This window comes from Vulpes lagopus, chromosome X, assembly GCF_018345385.1.
Source record: "Vulpes lagopus strain Blue_001 chromosome X, ASM1834538v1, whole genome shotgun sequence".
In the NCBI taxonomy this organism is placed as follows: domain Eukaryota; kingdom Metazoa; phylum Chordata; class Mammalia; order Carnivora; family Canidae; genus Vulpes; species Vulpes lagopus.
Genome location: NC_054848.1, coordinates 24443362 through 24468656, shown reverse-complemented (window position 1 = coordinate 24468656; position 25295 = coordinate 24443362). Strand labels below are relative to the sequence as shown.

Here is a 25295-nt window from a genome sequence, read left to right as displayed (position 1 = left end):
CAATCCAATCATGAAATGGGCAAAAGACATGAACAGAAATTTCACCAAAGAAGACATACACATGGCAACAAGCACATGGGAAAATGCTCTGCATTGCTGGACATCAGGGAAATACAAATCAAAACCACAATGAGATACCACCTCACACCAGTGAGAATGCTGAAAATTAACAAGATAGGAAATAATAAATTTCGGAGAAGATGTGGAGAAAGGGGAACACTCTTGCACTATTGGTGGGAATCTAAACTGGTACAACCACTCTGGAAAACTGTATAGAGGTTCCTCAAACAGTTAAAAATAGAGCTACCCTACAACCCAGCAATTGTACTGCTGGGGATTTACCCCAAAGATACAGATGAAGTGAAAAGCCAAGACACCACCTGCACCTCGATGCATATAGCAGCAATGTCCACAATAGCCAAACTGTGGAAGGAGCCTCAGTGTCCATCAAAAGATGAATGGACAAAGAAGACGTGGTCTATGTATACAATGGAATATTACTCAGCCATTAGACACGACAAATACCCACCATTTGCTTCAACGTGGATGGAACTGGAGGGTATTATGTTGAGTGAAATAAGTCAATTGGAGATGGACAATCATATGGTTTCACTCATATGAGGAATATAAAAAATAGTGAAAGGGATTATAGGGGAAAGGAGAGAAAATGAGTGAGAAAAATTAGAGAGGGTGACAAAATATGAGAGACTCCTAACTCTGGGAAACGAACAAAGGATTGCAGAAGGGGAGGTCGGTGGGGGGGGTAGGGTGATGGGTAACGGGCACTGAGGAGGGCACTTGATGGGATGAGCACTGGGTGTTATACTACATGTTGGCAAATTGAACTCATATATATATATATATATATATATATATATATATATATATATGATAGAAAAATATATATGATATATATGATAGAAAAAATATATATATGATAGAAAAAAATATATATGATAGAAAATAAAAAATAAAGAAATGAAAAAAAATGGACAAATAAAAACAGAACCAAAGGGAGAAACCAATAGCAATATAATAATAGTAGGGCATTTATATCCCCATTTATATCCATGAATAAATCATCTAAAGAAAAGAAATAAAAAGAAAATATTGGTTTTAAATGACACATTAGACCAGATGGACTTAATAGATATATACAGAACATTCCACCCAGAAGTAACACAATGCACATTCTTCTCAAGTACATATAGGTCATTCTCCAAGATAGATCACCTGTTAGGCCACAAAACAAGTCTCAATAAATTCAACAAGACTGAAATCTTATCAAGCATCTTTTCCAACCACATGGTATAAAACTAAAAATCAATTACAATAAGTAAACTGCGAAAACTACAAATACATGGAAATTAAATAACATGTTACTGAATGAGTATGGGTCATAGAAGAAATCAAAGGAGAAATAAAAATACCTAGAGACAAGTGAAAACAGAGATACAACATACCAGAATCTGTGGGATGCACCATAATTGGTTCTAAGAAGTAATTTCATAGCAATACAGACTAACCTCAAGAAACAAGATCTCAAATAAACAATTTAAATTTACTCCTAAATGGACTAGAAAAAGAAGAACAAGTGAAACTTAAAGTTAGTACAAGGAAGGAGATAATAAAGATCAAAGTGGAAATAAATGGAGACTTAAAAGACAATAGAAAACATCAGTTAAACTACAAGGTGGTTCTTTGAAGAGATAAAACTGGCAATTCTTTAAACTCACCAAGAAAAAATAAAGAGGTGTCAAATAAATTAGAAATGAAAGAGGAGTTGCAACCTAATACCACAAAAACAAAAAGGATCATAAGAAATTACTATGATCGGTCATACATAAAAAAAATGGACAATCAAGAAGAAATGGATAAATTCACAGAAATTTACAATGTTCCAAAACTAAATATGAAGAAAAATGAAAATCTGAACAGATCAAATACTAGAAAGCAGTTGAATCAGTAATCAAAAACCTCCCAACAAACAAAAGTCCTGGACCAGACAGCTTCACTGGTGAGTTGCTCCAAACATTCAAGGAAGATTTAATATCTATCATCAAATTCTTCCAAAAAATTGAAGAGGAGGGAACACTTCGAAACTCCTTTTGGGAGACCATCATTGCCCTGATACCAAACCAGAAAAGGACACCATAAAAATAGAAAATTATAAGCCAATATCCTTGTTGAACATAAATGCAAAAGTCCTCAATAAAACATTAACAAATCCAATTCAATAATGCATTTAAAAAAGTATACAGCATGACCAAGTAGGATTTATTCTAGGGATGCAAGGAGGTTTCAACATCCTCAAATCAATCAATGTGATACACCACATTAACAAAAATAAAGGATAAAATATGGTCATCTCAATAGATGCAAGAAAAGCACATGACCAAAGTCAACATCTATTTATTATAAAACTTTCATCAAAGTCAGTGAATAGGACACATACCTCAACATCATAAGGGTCACATAAGACAAACCCACATCTAAAATCATACTCAACTGTGAAAAGTTTAAAACTTTTCCTCTAAGGTCAGGAATAAGACAAGGATGCCAGCTCTAGCCACTGATATTCAACATAATATTGAGAGTACTAATCAAAGGAATTAGTGAAGAAAAAAGACATCCAAGTTGAAAAGAAGTGAAACAGTTGAATTTGCAAATGACATACCATATATAGCAAACTCTAAAGAGTATACAAAAAAAAAAAAAACCTGTTAGAACTGATAAATGAATCCAGTAAAGCTGTAGGTACAAAATCAACATACAGAAATCCATTGCATTCTTAACACTAAAAACCAACTATTAGAAAGCAAAATTAAGAAAACAATCCCATTTACAACTGTATCAAAAAAGAACAAAATATATAGGAATAAATTTAACCAAGGAAGTAAAAGACCTGTATATTGAAAACTAGAAGACATTGATGAGATAAACTGAAGAAGACACAAATGTAAATATATTCAGTGCTCATAGATTTGAGATATCTCACACCTGTTAGAATGGCTATTATCAAAAAGGTAAGAAATACTAAGTGTTGGTATAGATGTGGAGAAAAGGGAAGGCTCATGTACTGTTGATAGGAATGTAAACTGGTGCAGCCACTATGGAAAATAGTATGGAGGTTCCTCAAAAAAACTAAAAGTAGAACTACCATATGATCCAGCAATTCCACTTCTGAGTATTTATCCAAAAATTAAAAAAAAAAAAAACAGTAATTTGGATCCCTATGTTGTTGTGGTATTATTCACTATAGCCAAGACAAAGAAACAACCAAAGTGTCCGCTGATGGATGAATGGATAAAGACTGTGTTATCTGTGTAAAATGGAATAGTACCCAGGCATTAAAAAGGTAATCTTGCCATTTGTAACAATATGGATGAACCTTGAGGATGTTATGCTAAGTGAAATATGTCAGAAAGAAAAAGACAAATGCCATATGATCTCAATATGTGGAATCTAAGAAATAAATAAAGCAAAATTCATATTCAGAGAAGAGATTGATGATTATCAGAAGGGAAAAGGTTGGATAATTGGTTGAAATGGGAGAAGCGGGTCAACTGAATGGTAACAGATGGTAAGTAGAGTTACAGTGGTGACCACTTTGTACTGTATACAAAGATATAATCATTACATTGTGCACCTGAGTTTAATATAATGTTATCTATCAGTTTTACCTCAATTTAAAAAGGGAAGATAATTGTGTAAAGGAAAATAAATCTGAGTAAATTATGGACTTCAGTTAAGTTTTTAAAAACAGGCTAACAAGTAAACCAAGAGAGAACTTAGAAAGTATCACAAATCCTTTCCCTTATTTATTCAAATGCATATGGGGAAGCAGTGATAATGTAATTATATTAATGCGTTTACTAGTGTAATGGCTTAAAGTCAGGGCAGTTTTATTTTCAAGACCCTGAAAATTTTTTATGAAAAACTTTAGGTTTGTATTGGGTATAAATTAAGATGTGCCTCTTGCTAACTCTTTTACTTGTATTTGTTTCCTACAAGAACATCCAATTAGTCTTTCAACATCTGATCAAGCATCATTTACAATGTAATTTTAACTTCCAAAAGTGATCTTGAATCTTTTTTTTCCTTGTTATCCCTACCATTAATTCTCTAACCTGAGTCCCCATCACTTCATGCCTAAATTACTATAAAATCTCCTTGCCTGTTTTCTACGTTCTAAATTCTCTAAACACATATACACTTGATGCAAGATAATTCCAGAGAAATGCTTTTGACTTTCCATTTCTGCTTGACACTTGCCTGCCATTTAAATCTTAGCAACTGCATTACATTCTTTACAGTCATCCTTCTCACTATTATATGTAAAACCCCATTTCCCAACAAAACTTATCTACTCATTCTATCAGGAATAGACTATGCCTTTTTTCTTTGTTAATTACAGCAGCAGTTTCTACTTTTGCCTTAACTATTTGCAATTTATCTGGCTTTTTCTAGAACAGGGATCAGCAAACTATGGCTGCAGCCCAAATCCACCCTATCACTTGTTTCTGCAAATAAAGTTTTATTGGAACACAGCCACACCCATTTGTTTATGTACTGTCTATGGCTCTGTCTTGCTACAGCAGAGCTGAGTAATTGCAATAAAGATGATATGGCCAGCAAAGCTTACTTTTTTTTACCATATAGCCCTTTACAGGAAAAAATGTGCCAACCCCTGTTCTCAATCATTATTTAATTTCTCTTGTACTACCCCTCATGAGACATTCCTAACAAAACTTTCTCCCTTATGCCCTCCCTAGCCATGTGTTTAGTTTTCAAAGTACTGCTCAAATCACAGGCCCTTCAAGAGCTCTTCTAAGAACAATCAGTCTCTTTATTTTCTTTATTGAGATTATTGTTCACATTTTTTACTTGGGAACCAAACACAAAATTAGACTTAGAAAAAGCCTTGAATCATCTTGGCTTCATATTCAACTTCTCTTATCCTAAACTTTATTGATCAGTTGCTATCACTTTATTAGATCTATTCACTTTATCTTTATTTAGTGCATCGACCTTAGCAGTTAGCTTTTCTCTGGAGAAGTTTTTACAATTAAAAAATAATAATCAAAATATAAAACCACAAATAAAGTCTTTCTGGATTACCAGTGACCTCATGCTGGGCACATACGGTTTGCGATTTAAAACTCTCCTCATGATAATTACCAATTGTGTTATATCATGGACTTTTAGTAGTGTTTTCAAAATGTGATAAATGCACATGTTATATCCACGACTAAAAAAGTCTCATAGCGAGAGGCCTGGGTGGCTCAGCGGTTGAGTGTCTGCCTTTGGCTCAGGGCGTGATCCTGGAGTGCCAATATCAAGTCCCACATCGGGCTCCCTGCATGAAGCCTGCTTCGCCCTCAGCCTGTGTCTCTGCCTCTCCGTGTATGTCTCTCATGAATAAATCAATAAGATCTTTTAAAAAGGGGGGGGCTCATAGTGATCAATTTTAACTAAAATGGAAAAAATAGAATACATAAGAACTCAAAATTCAACTGGATATACCAAATTATTTTATAAATGTATCTTTTCCCCTGCCCTACTTACTCAATATTAATTTGATACTTTTTTGAAGAAATTTATAAGCCTCTATCTTCCCTGAACATGACACCATTGATTTCAAAGAGTTCTCAGAGCTTTCTCTTTTACAGGATCTGGAAAGATAAGACAAGGCTTTTCTTAATCCAGTGATCTAAGAAACCATCCCATTATCACTCCAGCAGAAATTATTTCATCTTCTTAGCAAAAAAAAAAAAAAAAAAAAAAAAAAAAATTCAGTAAATTTAAAACGCAATTCACATAGCTCTTGGGTTTTACATCCATAAATTGTGTTTGTTGTTTCTGAAAAGAAAGCAGTCAGAAAGATAGCAATCTGGCTAATTATTGCCCTTATCGAAAATAGCTTAATCCTTTAGGGTATATTTTCATGTCTTAAACATGTAAAGAAGGAAACATGTAGTATTGGTTCTATGTTGATCCACCACTTCAGCATGATCTCTCTAAGCATTATTAGAATTATGTAACTGGAAAATGTCTTTGAAACCTGTTATGCCAAGAAACACATGTGCCCACCAAAAGAGTAAAGAAAGAGTATCTGTTGTGCAGTTCTACAATTTCAATTTATCATCCAGAAGAGATTCTTTATACAGACTTAAAACCTTATTTTAAGGACTTTCAATTGTATGTAGACTTTTTAAAAGAACTAGCTTATGTTCGTTTAATTGAATTTTTTATAACCTATGAATTACAGCTGATATTCTCAAGAGTATACTCTGGTTTAAATTAAGAGAGGTAGTTTAACAATTAGGAAACCAAGATTGTAAAACTACTTTAGGTCCTTGGAACACATATACATATGATCATTAAAATTTCTGGGTAGGCTATAAAATATTTATATGGACTTTGATTGCCCTGAACAAATTATAAAGACTCCTTGTGGTATAAATGTTTAGGACTTACTAAAATGATGATATTATTTATCCTTTGATCCAAGAATGATTTGATTTTCAAACAAGAATCACATAAAATAAGTATTAAAATTATAATCTTTCATATGGATGAAAATTAATGACTTAAATTCTTTATACTATAGTTATAGAAGTTACTCATTATGGGTCTTGTAGGCCTAACATATTAATTATTACTTCTTACTTTTAGCTGGTGAAAGGGAGGGTATATTACAGGAAGAGAATAAAATGACTCTTTTGGAATACCAAAAATCATAATGTAGAATAAGCAGTTTATAATTTGTGTTAGATAAGAGATTTCACACAAAAATAAAGTTCTTGAATTCTCTCATAGAAAACTTTAGAAATCAGAAAATGGTGTAATTTTGACTAGAGCAGTGTTTTCCAAAAAGTATTCTAAACGCTAACCCCTAATTGTAATATGAATTATTTCATTCAACAACTTTTTCTGAGTGCCTTTCTGTGACAAACACTGTTTTAAATTGATTCTTAGGTGGAAAACATATCAGTGATAGTAAGTTTGGGATATAGTCTATTCTCTATCATCAAGAGAAGGTAGTTGAGAAGATCTGTGAGGCATACCCTAAGACTAGCTATGCAAAAGAGTGTCTACAAATCTGTCATGCATTGTCTTCCAGTACTCTGACTAGAACATCAAAGTAGAAAGGACTTTGTCTTAAAGATATTTGTAGGTGTAGCTTTTGCTTAATGGAGTGGATTACAATGTAATATGTAAAAAGCTCATAGCATTTTAAGAAACCATACTAGCTTATAGTAAAAGAGATATGGGGCGCCTGCGTACCTCAGTCAGTTAAGCATCCAACTCTTGATTTTAGCTGAGGTAGTGATCTGAGGGTCGTGGGATGGAGCTCTGCATTGGACTCTATGTTGCGTGTAGAGCTTTCTTGAGATTCTCTCTCTCCTCTGCCCCTCCCCTCCTCCTCTAAAAAGAGAGACAGATACTACACGATATGTTAACTAACTTGAATTTAAATAAAATCTTGAAAGAAAAAAAAGTAAATTAATAGAGACAGAGTTCAAATTAAAAGAGCTCTCTGGGCCCTTTACTCTCTATGAAAAAGAAGAGCACAAAACCAAGAGCCACAGAGAACTTTCTCAATAAGCAGAACCTGCCTTAATCAAGAAACTGGTGATATGGGCCCAGCTGATTTGAGAATTGCTACCAATTGGTTATTTTATCCCTGTCTGACCATTGTACATTGGGTGTATGAGGGTTAGATAAGATGTCTATGTGGGTCACAACCTTCAGATCAGGAGGAGCCACTCAGCGAAATATTCATGAAGAACTTCTCTCACACCCCAAATTGATTTAGATCATGACATCTTGGGCTTGTAGCCTAACCCTGATGCCATAATAGGACTTTGAGGGTCTTAGGAATGGGGTGAGTATACTTTGCATATGTAAAGGGCACCAGACTCTGCTGGACTGTTTTTTTTTGGTGGTTCCACTGATGATATGGTATTCAAGAACTTTTCAAGTCTCCTTTCATCATGTTAGCTCTAGAGTTGGTGAGAGGGATATTAGTAAGCATGATGCAAGCAGATGGTTGATAAATGGTTACACCTTCTGAGTCACCACATAAAAAGTCTAGCTATCCTACTAGTGAGAGAGCAGGAAAGATAGTTTGAAGAAAAGGGGGCCCTGAAAATTCATGCAGGGCCAGGCAATCCTCCATCCCAGTTCATTCCAGCCTCATGTGACTATGGGCAAAATCAGCAGAAGAACACCATCCATCTGGTATGGTCCAGGCCACATTGCAGAGTCATGCACAAATAACATGGTTGCTGTTTTAAGCCAGTTAGTTTTGGAGTCCCCCCACAATTGATAACTGAAACAACTGTTTATGGAATAATTTGGGAAAGGTAAAAAATGCTAAATATACACTGGGTCTTCTTCAAAAAATAACTATGGATTATTCAGGTAGGTAGTAAAAAAAGTGATATTTCTGATGGAGAACAAAGAGTGAAAGAGTAAAGAAAATGCATAGTTTCATCTGCAAACAGTGAACAGGATGGTGAGAACATAGCACAAGGTGCCTATGGAAATGAACACCCAAAATGAGTCTGGAATGAAAGATTGAAACTTGGTTGTTAAGAGACATGTGTGCCAAACCAAGTCTTTGGACTTCATTTTGCTGGGTAATAGAAGCCCATCAGAGACTTTTAAGCAGACAAATGAAGTATCTCCATTGTAGGTATTCTGCAGCAGTGTGGAGTAGTAAATAGGAAAAACCTAGGGGCAGGAAACCACTGGAAGCATGCTGCATTTATTGAGAGATTAGAAATTGGTATGTCTAAGAATAAATAGAAAAGATATTTCTAAGGTAGACTGCAGAGGTCTTAGTAAGCAATTGAGGCCAGGTGAGGGAGATGAAGAAAGCAAGTGATAAACGATAAATTCCTAGCATGAGCCACTGGAATGACAGTGATGCTATTTGCTGAGAAAAGAAGGAAGCACCCTGAAGAGGAGGGAGGTTGGTTGAAGTACATACTGACATAAATTGGGGTACATTATTGAATTCGATGTGTCTCATGGACAAATAGGAAGAGGGAATCATTAGGAAATCAAATGTATACTTCTAGTGCTTGTGAAAAGTTTTGAAATTACTTTTTGAATCATCAATGAATAGGCTACGTAGAGATACTGAATAAATAAGATCAGGGGCTATGATTCTCAAACTGGCTATTCAACAGAATCATCTGATCCTGGATTTCACTGATTTGTAGTAGTACCCAGAAATTAATAGTTTTCAGAAGCTCCCTAGTTAATTCCAATATGTAGCCAAAGTTGAGAACTACTGATGTAGAGGGGTAAAAGGAAAGAGTTGTAAACAAAATTCTGATTAACACTAGCAATCAAGAAAAGTTCAATGGAAGAGGATCCTAAAAAAAAAAAAAAAAAAAAAAAAAAAGGAAGAGGATCCTAAGGAAATTTACAGAACTATCTATCAGAGAACTAAGAATAGAAGTGGTACAGATTGGTGTTAGGAAAACTGAGAAAGATCCAGAGGATCTGGAAATTGGAAGTCTGTGGCCCTTGCCAGTAAAGTTTTAATACAGTACAAAGAAGTCAAACTGTCTTTCAACATCTCAACTCTACTATTAAACCATTCCAATGAGTTTTTCGTTATAATTTTCAGTTCCACAATTTTTATTTGTTTTTCTCATATTCCTGTGTTGAAATTTTCCATTTTTTTCATCTGTTTCAAGAGATTTTTTAGTTACTTACTCAAGTATTTTTATGACGGTTGCTTTAAAATCCTTGTTGGATAATTCTGACATTTGATTCATCTCTGTGTTGGTATCTGTTTTCTTTTCTCATTCATGTTGTAATTTTTATGACTCATGACCAGTGAGGTTTTTTTTATTATAGTCTACACATTTTAGGTATTATGAAAATTTGGATACTACTTAATCTTTTCCTTAAGTGGGCAATTCTGTTGAAATGTAAGATGAGGGCCAAGTGCTTATGTACACTCAGTGGCCTCCTGAGCGCGGCTGACACCTTCCTGATGAGAGTGTGCTGGTTACCCACACTGCTTTGCTGCCTCCAGTCAGGGAGTAAGCTCACTTCTCCGTGAGTCCCACTGACACCAGGGAAGGGTGGGAAAATGGATGCCAACTAACCCTAATTCCCACCACCTCATTCTGCCTTGTTTAAGGTAGAAGCTTTGCTTCCCACTGAGCCCCACTGATACTAGAAAGGAGCACTAAAGCCTAGCAGTGACCAGCCCTGACTCACAGTGCCTCATAGATTCACACTGCTGCTGGGTGTATGTGTCTTGTGGGGGATGAGGCTCAGGTTGCCAATGGACCCCACTGACACTACTACTCTTGGAGCAAAATGTAATTCTAACCTAGTTCCATGGGACACAAGATGAAAGCTCAGCCCCCCCACTCACGTGTGCTGGCCCTACTCGGGCAGGGATTTCATATTACTGCTGCCTGCTTCTGCCAGGCAGGGGATGGAAGATTAACTCCTCACTAGGCCCTGCCAACATCATCTAGTGGGGCAAGTGGAACACTGTGGTCATGTCATTTTCTCCAGTCCTGAGGTCTCTAGACAATCCTTCTCTCCACATTTGACAGATTTCCTATGTTTGTTTGCTGTGTTATTTCCAGCCTTTTTAAGCTGGAAGACTGGGAGGGACGGGGCCACTCCATCTTGGTGGAACTTGACTGTATTCTACATTGTGCTCACAGTATCTGTAACTACAACTGCTTATTTTCTCTTATGTAATCTACCTGTGGGTAAAAACATTTTTTTATCTCTGTAATCCTAACATTAGTATATTAGTTCATGTTCGATAGATGTGTGTTACAAGGATGACTGAATAAATGGATTTCTCTAAGTACCTTATGATAGATGCTTAATATGTGCTTTCAATGATTAGGAAGAATTATTTAGTCTCTAAAGAGAACAACAAGACTTGGGCAAAAGAACTAAATACTAGATAGAACACATTACAGGTATGTCATTTGAAAAAAATATGTTTTCAGAAAGGAATTACACAAAAATCAATCACATTACTAACAACACTGACAATGTACATGCTGAAAATGAAATTAAAAAGATACTATCACTTACAAACACACCAAAGAAAATAAAATACTGAGGTATAAATTTAACAAAATGTGCATAGAATTTGTATCTGAAAACTACAAAATGCTAATGAAGAAATCAAATAAAGAGATCCCAAACAAATGGAGAGATCTGCTGTATTCAGAAGCTGGGAGATTCAACATAGTAGAGATAAGAGTTTTCCTCAAGTTAATTTATAGGTTTAATGCAATTTCCATCAATATTCCAGTAAAGTTTTTTGTAGTCACAGACAATCTTATGCTAAAATTGATTTAAAAAGCAACAGGCCCTACAATAGCTAAAACAATCTAGAAAAAGAAGGATGAAGTGGGAGGAGTCACTATAATTGTCATTTAGTCTTACTATATATCTATGCTAACCAAGACAGAGCAATATTGGCACAGAGCAATCTAGACATACAGATTAAAGGTGTAGAATAGAGAATTCAAAAATAGAACCACACAAACATGCCCAACTGATTTTGAATAAGTGAACAAAGGCAAGTCCATGGAGGAAGCATAGCTTTTTCAACAAATGGTGATGGAGCAACTGCACATCTGTCTGAAAAGCTAAACCTGGACCTAAATAAACTTCACACTTTACACAAATATTAACTCAAATGGGCCACAAACAAATGTAAAACAATAAAACTATTGACAGAAAAGTTAGTTTTTAAAAAGACACAAAACATATCTTCAGGATCCAGGGCTAGACAAAGAGTTGTTATACTTCACACCACAAGTATGATCTACAAATGAAAAAAAATAATAAATTGAACTTTACTGCAAAGGATCTTGTTAAGAGGATGAAAAGATAAACTACAGATTGACAGAAGATATTTGGAAACCACATATCCAAAAAACTACCTGTATCTAGAATATATAAATAATTCTCAAAATTTAAGAGAGCACAAATAATTCAGTGAACAAAGAGCAATAAGTCCTAACAGACGTTTCATGAAGAGGAGAGAGAGAGAGAGCAAATCAGCACATGAAAATGTGTAAAATACCTAGCCACTAGGGAAATGCAAATTGAAACCACAGTGAGATATCACAATATATTGATGGTTACAATAAAAAAATAATGACAATACCAAATGCTGCAAGGATGTGGAGAAACTGGATAATTCACAAATTGCTGGTGGGCATATAAAATGGTACGGCTACAATGGAAAATAGTTTGGCACTTTCTGATATGACTAAACATGCAAGTACCATACAACCCAAATTCATTCTTGTACATTTTCCCCAGAAAAAATGGAAACTTATTCTCACAAAAACACATACATGAATGTCCATAGAAGCTTTATTTTCAATAACCAACAACTGGAAACAACCCAGATGTCTTGCAATGACTGAATAAACACTGTGATAATGTCCATGCTGTAGAACACTACTCAGTAATAAAGAGCAACAAATTATAGATATCTGTAACAACTTGGATAGATTTCAAAGGAATTATGCTGAGTGAACAATCCAATTTCAGAATGTTATATAATGTATGATTCCATTTAGTAACATTTTTTAATTTAAAAATGTAGATAAAGAGAAAAGATTACTGGTTGTCAGGGGTTTGGGTTTGGATGGGGAGAAAGGTGAAGGGACAGCAAGAGGGATCATTAAGGTGATAACATTGTTCTGTATCTTGACTGTTTCAATGCCAAGACTTTGATTATGAGATTGTATGACAGTTGTGTAAAATGTTACCATTGAGGGAAACCAGGTAATGGATTCACAGTATCTCTTATTATATTTCTTGCAACTTAATATGAATCTGCAATTACCTCAAAAATAAAACATCATTTTATTTTTATTTATTTAGTTAGAGAAAGTGTGAGTAGGGCCAGGGCAGGGAAAGGCAAAGGGAGAAAGAGAATCTTAAGGAGGCTCCACACTGAGCAGACATGACCTCACAACCTGGAGATCATGACCTGAGCTGAAATCAAGAGTCAGACACTTAGCCAAGTAATAAGCCACTCGAGCTCACACAAAATAAAAATCTTAGGAAAAAAATATGGTGCTAAACAACTTAGTACGTTACTATTTGGGGGAGGCAATAAAATCCTTAAGTGTACACTGGCTAGCTCTGCATGTGAAACTCCTGATAGGGCATAATTGAAGAAGAGGGTTAAAAATTGGGGGGGGAGGCAAGACTACAAGAAAATTTTACTTTTTTTTAATAAAATCAACTTATTCCAAAGAAAGGAAATTGTCATACAGCTCTCCTTCATTTATTTTTTTCATGTAAAAATAAAACAAAAAAGTTGGAAGGAGAAAATTGAATGAAAAGCCAGGTAGCATGCAGCAAAAAAGTATGTGGTATTATTGCATCCTGAACAGATACCAAGAGAAGGGAGGGAGAAAGTTCTTGTTGGTTATGCTGATAGTAATCTTAAGGTGATTCCATTATTTATGGCATTTAATTGCACATATACAGATATAAATGCAAATTAGCTGTACATGGGAAGCTGTAGTGTTAAACCTTTTCACTAATACCCAGAAAGACTAGAACATTTGAGTACAAGCTAACATTTTCAAACATCTAAAATTCTTTGCAAGTGGATTATTCAAAAAACTAATGGTGACATTTTTGTGGTCTGAGAGCTAACAATGTGCCAAAATGTCAATGACTCAACTAACAGTCTTGGGCTCCCCTCACACCAACACCAAGCTCCCCTCACACCAACACCAAGCTCCCCTCACACCAACACCAAGCTATGTTTAAATAGCTGTTTATAATGATTTTGAGTACTGCTTTCCAAATTGAAAAAGGAAGCCATATCAACACTAGCAATTCAAATAAGAAAACTATCTTTTTCTGCACTGTACCGCTGTCTCTAGAATATGGCCTGACACATATAAAACTTTAAAGCGTTTGCCTTTTATTCGCACCCTCCATTAAAATGTAGCCCTGTGAACATATGGCAAATATCACTGTTTCTGCAACTTTTCAACCTTTCCTTCATTACTTCAACTATAAATTCAGGGATATTTAATGTAATTTCTCAGAGCATCGGGTCACAGTGTGTATTTAAACACATCAAAGAACTGCAGCTTTAGTGCTTTAGAAATTCAGATTACAAATGTGAACGCATCATTATTTTCTCATCAACAATAAATAATGAAATGAAGTGTTAGACTGTGGACATCCGGCTCAATTCTAATCTCAGATAAATGAGGACACACATTTGCCTATCCTGAAGAATCACCTCTACATGCATGAATAATCAGAAATAACGATTTTAAAAAAAAAGAAACAAAGTAAAATTAAACCAAATCACTATTAGTTAAGTGAAGAAAGCCAGTCCAAAGAGTACTCCTTAACAATACTAGTTTGGCAATTATTTATCCAGGTCATTGCAAAATCTCCACTTCTAAGAAGAGAGATATTTGACCATAAAAGCACTAGTAGAACCTATCAGAAAGAACAAGAGCTGCCAACGAAATGATGCATTTGTTCTTTTGTAATCCATCAGTCATTTTTCTCAAGCACAACTTTATTTGTATTCACTTATATTATCCAAAACTAACTTTAACCTGTGTGTTGTTAGTGTTAACAAGATTTTTTTAAACTCTTATGTGGCTTTGACAGATTTTAATGTCCTAATACACCTGTGGCTATGACTCAGCATAAAGGTAATTCTTCTAGGGGAAAGTGAGGGGAAGGCATGATCCGCAAACAGAGAAGTGAGAGCTGCAGATCAGAGTTTCAGAAGTTAAAGTCGAATTTTAATTTGAAAAATTAAATTGAGACTTCCCCAAATTGAGAATCTATTGCATTAGATTTGGCTTAATTTCTCTTAATAACAAAAATGCACAAATACAAAGATTTAAACACACCATCTATATGCCTGTACCCTGCTTCGCCAATGTTCTTATACTCTAATGACATCCACCATCATTCATGCAGGGTGTGATTCACAATCCATGAATGGATAAATGCTTAAACTGAGATTTTTTTAACCACTAATGTGTTACATGGATACTGTTTCAGTGCATTATCATTAAGCAAACCATGTATGTCTCTTCTAGAAGCAGAAAAAGATGTATGGATGTGTGATGAGCTTCTTTGTGGATAAAGGCACAGACTTTGTTATTAACTTTTCATTGGCCCTGAGGGGCCCAGGAAAATTTCTGTATTGACCCAGCACTTTTAGTTAACAAAAATGATCTGGAACACAGCCTTCTTATTTCCTAACATGGCAATGTTGCCTTTGTCTTCCAGCACACATACACACATTTACTTAAATCATCTTTACAGATGTGTGTGAACCGGAGGTATCTGTGCTCTATTTGTCTGTGAAGGGCAATAACAAAATGTTACAACCCATTTAGCGATAAACTATGCATCCTTTCTGCAAGTCTTTGCTTACATTTTATTTGCAACATTTCACCTCCTCTATAAATTTTATTTCATAGTCTTTAGTAATTTCTGGCAACATAAGTAGATACCCAGATGGTATCTCTTTTCTCCATAAGCCAGAAATAATGTCTCAATATAAATTCCAATCCCATCTTTTTATGATTTAGGTTCTGAATTTTAGAAAGCAGCAACACACACAAATATTGAGGCAAAACCTTCAGGTGAAAGGGATAGCAGCGAAATTTACGTATAGGAAAGCAGCATATGATTTAACTAATACAGCAATACTAGAATTAAAAGAATACCTGATGACACAGGCGTAAAGACCACTGTCCTGCAGTAGCGTTGGCCGAAACCAAATGGAGTCTTCTTCCTTGCTCATTCTACTTCCATCAAAGGCTATTGGCTCTTCAAAATCTCCAGGACCAGAGCTTTTGTACCACATCAAACTGAGTCCAGCACTTTGGGCCAGGGAGTAATTTGCTCTGATATAGCCATAAAAGAGTGCGCATTTGATTCGAACAGGCTCTCCCACCAAAACTTGGTATTTCTTGATATCGACAGACCAATCAGTGCATCCATCAGCTATAGTGAAAAAAAGAAAGAGAGAAAGAAAACATTAGAGGAAAAAGTGAAGCCAATAGTTCAACAAATATTTATTGGACATCTCTATCGAGCTACATTCTACTCTAGGCACAGAGGATGCAGTAATGGATAAAACTCAGAAGGGTGCTGAGAAGTAATGGACTCTGCTAATAAACAATATATTCATCACTTTGTTTCTTCTGGTGTTTATTCTCACATATATTGGTACAATTGATTGGTTATTGGTTTATTGCCTTTTACTCTAAATCCACTTTTTTTTTCTTGTGTTTTGAAAATGGATCTGGACCTTTGAACTATTCCTCCTTTGCCGGCTGGGACTACAGCTTTGTTAGTAGAGGGCTCTGGAGAGACACTGAAGCAGCAAAGGGTTTTTCTCCCTGATTCCAGTATGCTTTCTTGGAAGGTTCTTGCAGTGGGTGAGGCTTCTCCAGCACCTGACTCCTGCTTTTCCAGTAGCCAGCTCCTACAGTACAGCCAGCTGCTTGGAGATTTTTTTAGCAGAGCTTCAGGCAAGGCACCTTCCTGTGAACAGCTTTCTCAGGCAACTCAGGTAAATCTCTGTCAAGTTCTAGAGGGCAGATTTCCAACACATTCTCCCATTGTAGCACCACAGTGATGTCTACCATTCAGTAAGCCATGAACCTTCCTAATAAGGTTTGGATCTCAGGTCTAGAGGTAGGAGGATGGGGGTGTGGGTTCACTTGCGTGCACTCTCAGCCATAGGGGTAAAATGAGGGCAATTCCTCTAGTCTTTAGGGTTCTCTTTTGCTATAGACTGAATGTTTATGTCCTAAAATTCACATGTTGAAGATTCAATCTCCAATGTGATGGCATTTGGAGGTGGGGTCTTTGGGAGAAAAGTATGTTTAAATGAGATCATGAGGGCAGAGCTCTCATAAAGGGGTTAGTGTATTTTTATAAAGGACACCAGAAAGCTCCTCTCTCCCTTCTCCCCTCCCTCCCTTCCTCGATGAGATGGGGCTCACAGAAAAGAGGCTATGTGGGCACACAGCAAGAAGGTGGCCATCTTTCAAGCCAGAAGGAGGGCTCTCAGTAGAAATCAAATCAGCCAGCACCTTGATCTTAGACATCTCAGCCTCCAGAACTGTGAGAAATACATATCTGTGTGTAAGCCTTTCAGGCTATGCTGATTTGTTATGGCGACTGAGAAGACTAATACATCTTTCTTTCTTACTAGCCAATCTCATCACTTCAATGCCCTGTTACGTTTAATACTTCTTTATACAAACTTTCCCTGTTCAAATTAGTGTGTGTTTTATCCCTCTGATTGGACACTCAATGACAAAATCAGAAATTAAACATTTTGCAGCCAAATGAAGCCAAAATAAATACAATATTAGGTCAAGCTCTGCTAGTGGTTTGACAGCCAGAGACAGAGGTAGACAGTCACTTAGCTCTGCTGGAAGCATCAATGGAAGTTTAAAATAGAAACGATAGTGGAAAATGTGGCTGATGAGGGCGGGGGCTGGTTGGGTTTTCGGGGTTTCCTGGAAACACCACCTTACAAATGGCATCTTGACACCATTTTTTAAAATCACACACACAAAAAACAACAGGTCTGCATACCACAGGTGCATCCCCATTATCATCATCATAGAGAAATGGTGGATTTCTTGCTTAGAGAGGGCAGTTGCCCATTAATTAGTAAGATAACCAATTTGACAGAACTTACAATATACAAATACTAAGCAAAAGAGAAAAAAAAAGGGACCTCTAGCAGCAGTAGCATCTGAGTACTGCAGGAAGAATTTGACTTGCTACAGATTAAAAAGAGGGCACACTAAAGGATCTGAGAATAGGATGAATAATGTAGGATTCAAAAGAAGGAAAATATTCAAGATGAAAAGGAAGATGTGCATTATTAGAGCAAAGAAGACACGTGATCTATAGAATTGTCTACATTTCTTTTTTTTAATCTACATTTCTTATCCTAAAATAATATCTAACTTCTAATGAGCACTAAACTATGGCTGAGTTTACAAATTTTCACTTACCCTTCACAAAAATATCCCTTAGGGCTTTTGAACTAACTGTTCTCCCTACGTGAAAATTTGCTTTTATCTTTTTTAAAAAATATTTTATTTATTTATTTTTTATTTGAGAGAGAGAGAGAGAGAGTGAGCAGGGGAAGGGGCAGAGAGAGAGGGAGAGAATCCCAAGCAGACTCCATGCTGAGTGTGGAGCCCAACATGAGGCTTGATCTAGTGACCCTGAGACCCCAACCTGAGCCAAAACCAAGAGTAGGACGCTTAACCAATGGAACCACCCAGGTGCTCCAATGTAGACGCTTTCTCCCCAACTGCATGGATTCCTCCCTCCCTTCCTCCAGAAATCACCTCCTTGAAGAAGTCTTTGTAAATGCCCTGTCCGAACACCAGCTTTTTATCCTGATCACTTATTTCAGATTCTGCTTCAATATTTTTTATAGAACTTATTACTCTGTGATGTTACATTATGTACCCACTTTCTGTTTGTTTTGACTCCCCAGAAGAATGTAAGCCCCTTAAGGTCAGGAACTTTGTCCTTCTAACTCATTTCTTTAGCCTAAGTGCCTGGAACTCTGCCTGCTAACCAGCTCAACACACAGTTACTGAGTGAATGAGCAAGAACATCAGTTAATAACTAAATTTTACAACTGAAGAAACTCAATACCAGTGCCATGATTCCCACCCAGCTATGTCTGACCCTAGAATTCAGGGTCACGATAATATTTTGTTTCCTAACTAAGGTATTGTTAATTTCACAACACTCTTTAATTTAGTTAATTTCAATTACCAAATCCTGGTCTAACATTCCTTTTTTTTAATTTTTAATTTTTTATTGAAGTTCGATTTGCCAACATATAGCATAACACCCAGTGCTCATCCCATCAAGTGCCCTCCTCAGTGGTCTAACATTCCTGTCAAAGAGTTGTATTTTGGTAACATGTGGAGTAAATGTGCTAGAAGTTTGGTGGACATCAATGTACCAGTTACTGCCAGTGGTACATCTGCACTGGCAGTGTAGATCTCGTCAGTGACCACTACAGAGCCTGCATACCACACTAAATATGATAATAGAACTATACACAGAGGTATCAAGGCTATATGAATTATATGTGATATTTATCAACATTATTTTGTACACTTATGCCACTGCATGAAATAAATCTTAGGTGGGAAAAAAATCTTAGGTGGGATTTTATTTTAAACAATTATAATTCTGGTGATAAGCATGAAATCATCTTGTTTTACCACTATATGAATTATACAATTCTAGAATCAAGTTATTGTAACTGAGGCCATCTGTCACAGAAGACATCTCTGCCAGTGAAAAAGGCTGAAATACCTTCAAGGTAGCAGTACAAACAGTGAGATAAAATTATTCAAACTCCCAGAAGATTTGTAAGATAAAGCAAAATGCTTAAAGCATCAAACAAAAATATTTAGTCTAGAAAATGCTAAAGAGTTAGTAACAAATTAGATCAAGAAAACAACGGGAGAGTTGCACTGGGGAAAGAGATATTAATACATACTTTCAGAATATACTTACACAGGAAAATGTCAAAAGAAAACTATAAATATTACTGAAAAAATTGAAGTTATTCAGGGGTGCCTAACTGGTTCAGTTGGTAGAATGTGCAACTTTTGACCTCAGGGATGTGAGTTTAAGCCCCAAGTTGGGTGCGGAGATTACTTAAAAATAAAATCTTAAAAAAAAAAAGTCTTTGGGGCACCTGGCTGGTTCAGTCAGTTGAGCATGCTAGTCTTGATCTGGAGGTTGTGAGTACAAGCCCCATTTTGCCTGTAGAAATTACTTAAAAAAATAAAATCTTTAAAAAAATAAAGTTATTTAGTACTTAACTATCAATTAGGAAAAAGTTTCAAATAGTTCAGAGTCAAAAGATAAGGAAAAGGCAGAGGTAAAATGAAGAAATAATAGCACCTTGGTTGTCAGAGACACCTTAAGTTCATTTTAATATGGAAACAGATGTAGGATCTATGGCTTAGGAAGTTCTATGACCATTAAGCTTAATGTATGATGTTCAAAAATAAACAATAAAATTATTAACATGCTTTAATACATTTTTGAGAAGGATAACAAGTAATATAGAAGTAATTGAATATAGTTTCAAGTTATTTGGATAAACACATTTAATGATGGGATTATGTCTTTTTTCAGTAATTAAGGCATTTTAATAAATGAAGTGAGTGAAGAATGGTATCTTTTTTATCTTTGTAACATTTTGCCTCATTTATATACACATTCTTCTCTCTTACTCTGTGTGTTATAATTTTTTTCCTAAGCCATTTGAAAATAAGTTAGAAAAATAATGACATTTCACCCCTCAGTACTTCAGTATGCATCTCCTTATGAATACATTTTTCTTATATACTCACAAAGCATTTTTTTAAAATCTTGTGTAGCAGGACATCTGAAATCTTACAACAAAACGTGATAACCTTATACCTAACTTTTGATGACCAGAATCACTACTGATTCATTCAGTTTTTCCTTACTTCAGCACACAAGCTTTGCTGGCTTGGGAACAATCATTCCAAAAGTATTGGGAACAATCATTCCAAAAGTTTTTCTAGACACTGTTAATTCTGTTATGTAAGTCACCATTATTATTATTAAAACTATCACCAGTGATTGAGTAGGCCAGGAGTATTTAATCTGCTTTTCCGTCTTTCAGAATAATACACCCTTCTTAAGCCTTCTCCCAGAAAGTTTACCATTTGTATTCTCCTTACTTGTTGAGAGGCTTTCATGGAAATACTCTAATTCAATGACCCCTCTGCAGTATACATACTCCCTCATAGTCCATGGGACCTTATGAAACCATAAAGTTATTTAGGAAGGCAGGAATAGGAAGCACTGTATTCATGTGCTTTTGCTGCCTCCTATAATGTTCTAGGAACTTATGTGAAGGCAGTGATGGAACTAAGATTCAGAATTAATTCCTTTACAAGGGGTTCATACCGATGTACCACTTCATGAACAAAGGCTACATAGACTGGATAATGCAAATATATTCAAATGAGATTAGGGAAAGTATTTTTAATTAAGTCACTATTACTAATATTTCCATGGTAACAAGCTTGAAGGCTGCATTCCTTAAAAAAAAGTATAACCATGTGTCAAGCTTACATGTTACATTCTAATATGAAAACATAAGATTTTACTTCTAAAAGCACAAATTATATTACTCGTATCTACTTGGTTAGATACATTGGAATAATTTTTAAATGGTTAAGACATTTATGATAATGTAACAGATGCCCCAACCTGATCCCCTTTACTACACTGATGCATCCATTCCCCTCCAGCTACTTTGAGTATCTCAGGCTAACAGCTCATAGTTCTCTCCTTCTCTTAAAAATTACCCTTGATTGACAGAACCATCCTTTTGGGAAATTTACATCCCTTTGGGTGTGCCTACTGTCAATAACTGACCTATGGGAGTGTACAAAAGGCTGCTCCTTTGCATCAAGTAGGGACATCCCAAAAGTGCAGTTTGTGTGCCAGAGCTCCTCTGTGTGTAGACCAGGCTGACTCCAGTTTACCTGTGACCTCTTCCCTCAGCAAATTTCCCTCTCCTATTCTGCTCCCTTCCTTCCCTTTTAAGATTTTCCTGAAGAGCACTCAATCAGTTTGCACCTTAAAAATCCCTGATTGGGCTCTATTCTAGGAAAGCTGATCTAACACAGATTTATTCATATGATGAGAACTAACTTCATCCTAATTTCTGTCCTAGGGGTTGGAAATCAAGAGAGACAGATATAGCCCTTATCTATAGGCAGACAGATATTGACTTTGGAAGTGCACACAAAATTAAAGACAAGGAAATAACAAGTAGCAGAATTCTGCAGGTTTTGTGGTATAGAAATGAGTTTATTTCTAAAGATTTTATTTATTCATGAGAGACAGAGAAAGAGAGAAAGAGGCAGAGACATATGCAGAGGGAGAAGCAGGCTCCATGCAGGGAGCCCGATACGGGTACTCAATCCCAGGACTTGGGGATCATGCCCTGAGTCAAAGTCAGACACTCAACCGCTGAGTCACCCAGGCGTCCCTCGAAATGAGTTTAAAGCAGAAAAGAGCAAGACATAGGAAAAAAAAGGGAGCAAAGACAAACTGCAGAGGTACTTTTATGAGATGTAAACAAATGTTTGGCGTCATTGTGATGGGGGAGATACAGAAAAGTTTTAACCAGTGATGTGTTGGGGCCAGTCTAATAGTTTTGGATGTACTGTGCTAGCTCTATTTTTAGGTAGAGATTTATGTTTGGGCAATGGTGGTAAAGAAGGAGAAATGAAGATCTGAGAAAGATTTAAAAATTTTTAGGCAATAAAAATGTAATGAATTTTCTTTTTAAAAGACTCACAGACAGACCTAAAATGCATACTGTCACATTGGCATTATTTCTTTCTACCCCTAGTGTGCTTGGAAAATCCCGCACATGAGACATGAATTTATTTAAGGCAAGTGTAGGCCATGCATATAAGCTATCACAGACACCAAACTAAAAGGCTGAGGCTAGGTTTTAATTAGTGTCCACTATATTTGCCAAATACGGACTTCATAAGTAAAAATTGGCAATGGTGGCAGAGATGCCCCCAAATTATCAGCATCAATGACAGCAGCAAAATACGATGCAAGCTAACCTTTAGAGCATGCATTGCTTTATACAGCAATTCGTCCTCATTTCTCCTTTCTGGATTCTGCTTGTCTGGGGTGGAATGTTTCCAGATTTTGGCCTTTAAAATATATGTACAGTGTAACAATTGTGGGAGAGCTCTTTCAAATACTTTGGAGAGATTTATGTGGGTGGTAAGAATTTATATTACTCAAGAGATGCTGCCAATGATCAGAAATCCAATTTCTAGAGTACCCTTTGCCTAGCAAAGCCTGAAGCCTGGAAGTTATCATGTATCACCCTCTCAGTGTAGGTCATTTTCAGGTGGGTGCAGACCTTGGTCAGTTGTTACCAAATTTCTTCTGAGATATGGTTCCCTCTTCATCAGGGGACGACTGGCAGCAAGGCAAATAAGATTCTGTTAGTGTATATAACCCTCCATTCTATCTTAGCCTCCAAATTCTAGCAAGATATCCCTGAAACATGAAAACCCATGCATTGTATAGCATGTACTTGGTGATGATTTTTTTAAGTATTTGTTTTCTAATGGTTAAAAAGCAAAGACAGAAACTATAAGAGAGTAAAAAGAGAATTGATATTACTCAAGAGATGCTATATACTCAAGAGAGTAAAAAGAGAATACCATTCATTCATAATCTGTCCTTTTGTTTACTCAGTTTCTTTTCCCAATTGGGATGATACATAAAATTTTATATCATGATTTTTATTGAATATTTTATAATAATTGCATAATATTCCATAATAATGCCACATTATAATTAACTTAATTCTTCCAATGTTAGGTGACTTAAAGTCTTTCCCCTAGGTTTGGCTGTTCTAAGTAATTCTGTTATAAAACAACTTTACATACAATGTTCCACATCTTTGCCCTCCAGAAAGAAAAAGAAAAGTATTATTTCCTCAGAAAAGAATCCCAGAAGTTCAATTACAGGATCAAATAATACATTTTTAAGGTTTTATACTAAGTTTTAAATAGATTTTCAAAAACTCTCTCCTAGTCTCCTTTTATGACAGCCATCTATATAAATGCCTATTTGACTACATGTGCTCTTATTAACTCCATGTACAATTCCTTTAACTGAGCACCAGGTATAGTTTACACACTTTTTGTCTCAAATTACAAAAACAGGGCATAAGTATAAATAGCACTCATCCAATAAGTGAATGGGAAAATTGTCAGAGTCACCATTTATCAACCCTAAATCTCTGACTAGATTCGTCATATCCACTTTGCTCTATTTCAAAATCATTTAATTCAACATTATAATTCAATCAATTTCGGTATTCTTTAAAATATATATATATATATATTTACAAACATATATACATGTGTGTGTGTGTGTGTGTGTATGTGTATATATATATATATAGGCGTCCCTTTGGCATGGTCTTTCTATTTTTATTTATTTATTTATTTATTTTTTTGGCATGGTCTTTTTAATGAAAGACTGGTACCACAAGCTTTTCCAGTTCCTTCAGCTCTACCCTACAGGTAAGCTTCCCACAGTTGAGGAAACCAGTTGCGTCTGTATCTGCCATAAAAACAAAAGGAGGCAGTGAAGCTTCCTGAGGCGTGATAAAGAGATATGTTGGCTGACTTGGGACATCCTTTTGCTCAGCCATTGCAGCCCTTCAAACTTCTAATCCCTCTCTTCTCACCTCTGACATCCCCTGGTCCATTACAAACTACAGCAGCATTTTGTACTTACCCTTTCCTCACTGCTGTTGTTATCTTTTCCTTTACTGGATAACATCAGAGTGACTCATTTTTCTTTGGTTTTTTTTTTTGTTTGTTTGTTTGTTTGTTTTTTCATTTCTCTTTGAAACGCTGTCTAGAGTTACTGCCTGTGACCTAACAGCAAACAAACAATGACAATGACCCAGGAGTTGTCCATATCATCCAATAAGGGGGGAGAAGCCATTTTTGTGGACAACAACATGGGGTTTATGTAAAGCATGCTTAAAATCAGTTTTCAGGAGCACCTGGGTGGCTCAGTCGGCTAAGTGTCTGCCTTCTGCTCAGGTAATGATCCCAGAGTTCTGGGATCGAGCCCCACACTGAGCCCCACATTCGGCTCCCTGCTCAGTGGGGAGTAGTTTGCTTCTCCCTCTGCCCCTCACTCTGCTCACTCATGCTCTCTCTATATATCTCATAAATAAATAAATAAATGAATAAAATCTTCAAAAAATCTATTTTCAGGGTCAATAGCTGCTCAGAACCAACAGTTCATTTGCTGTGGGGTCATCAGAAATGCTACAATATTCCCAGGTCTCTAGAATCTACAGCAACTAGGGATATAATTTTTATCCTTCTTGTAGAAGAACATCAAAGCCAAGCCCAAACAGCACATCTTTGGGTTAGAATAGCAATCTGGCCTTGGTCTTTGCTGCACACAAATTTTTCTTTGATGATCCAATATATTTCTATATTTTTCCTGGTTGGATAAAATAAATCTTTTGTCCAAGGCAAAAGAAAGTCAGGGTTTTATATTTTCAGAAAGAAAAGAAGGACAAAGAGATTCCTGGCTTCTAAAGTGGAGTCAGCAATATGAACTCTTGGGTCTTTTTCCTT

The 25295-nt window shown here is 36.0% G+C and overlaps 1 protein-coding gene across 1 annotated transcript in view; it reads right to left on the bottom strand.

Moving 5' to 3' along the window:
- The window catches only part of IL1RAPL1 (interleukin 1 receptor accessory protein like 1), a 1386881-nt gene that overhangs the window by 673153 nt on the left and 688433 nt on the right, over nucleotides 1–25295 (bottom strand). The window contains exon 4 of the mRNA XM_041740328.1: nucleotides 15759–16038. Within this exon, the coding sequence (XP_041596262.1) occupies nucleotides 15759–16038 (280 nt within the window). The remainder of the gene's footprint in view (nucleotides 1–15758; nucleotides 16039–25295) is intronic.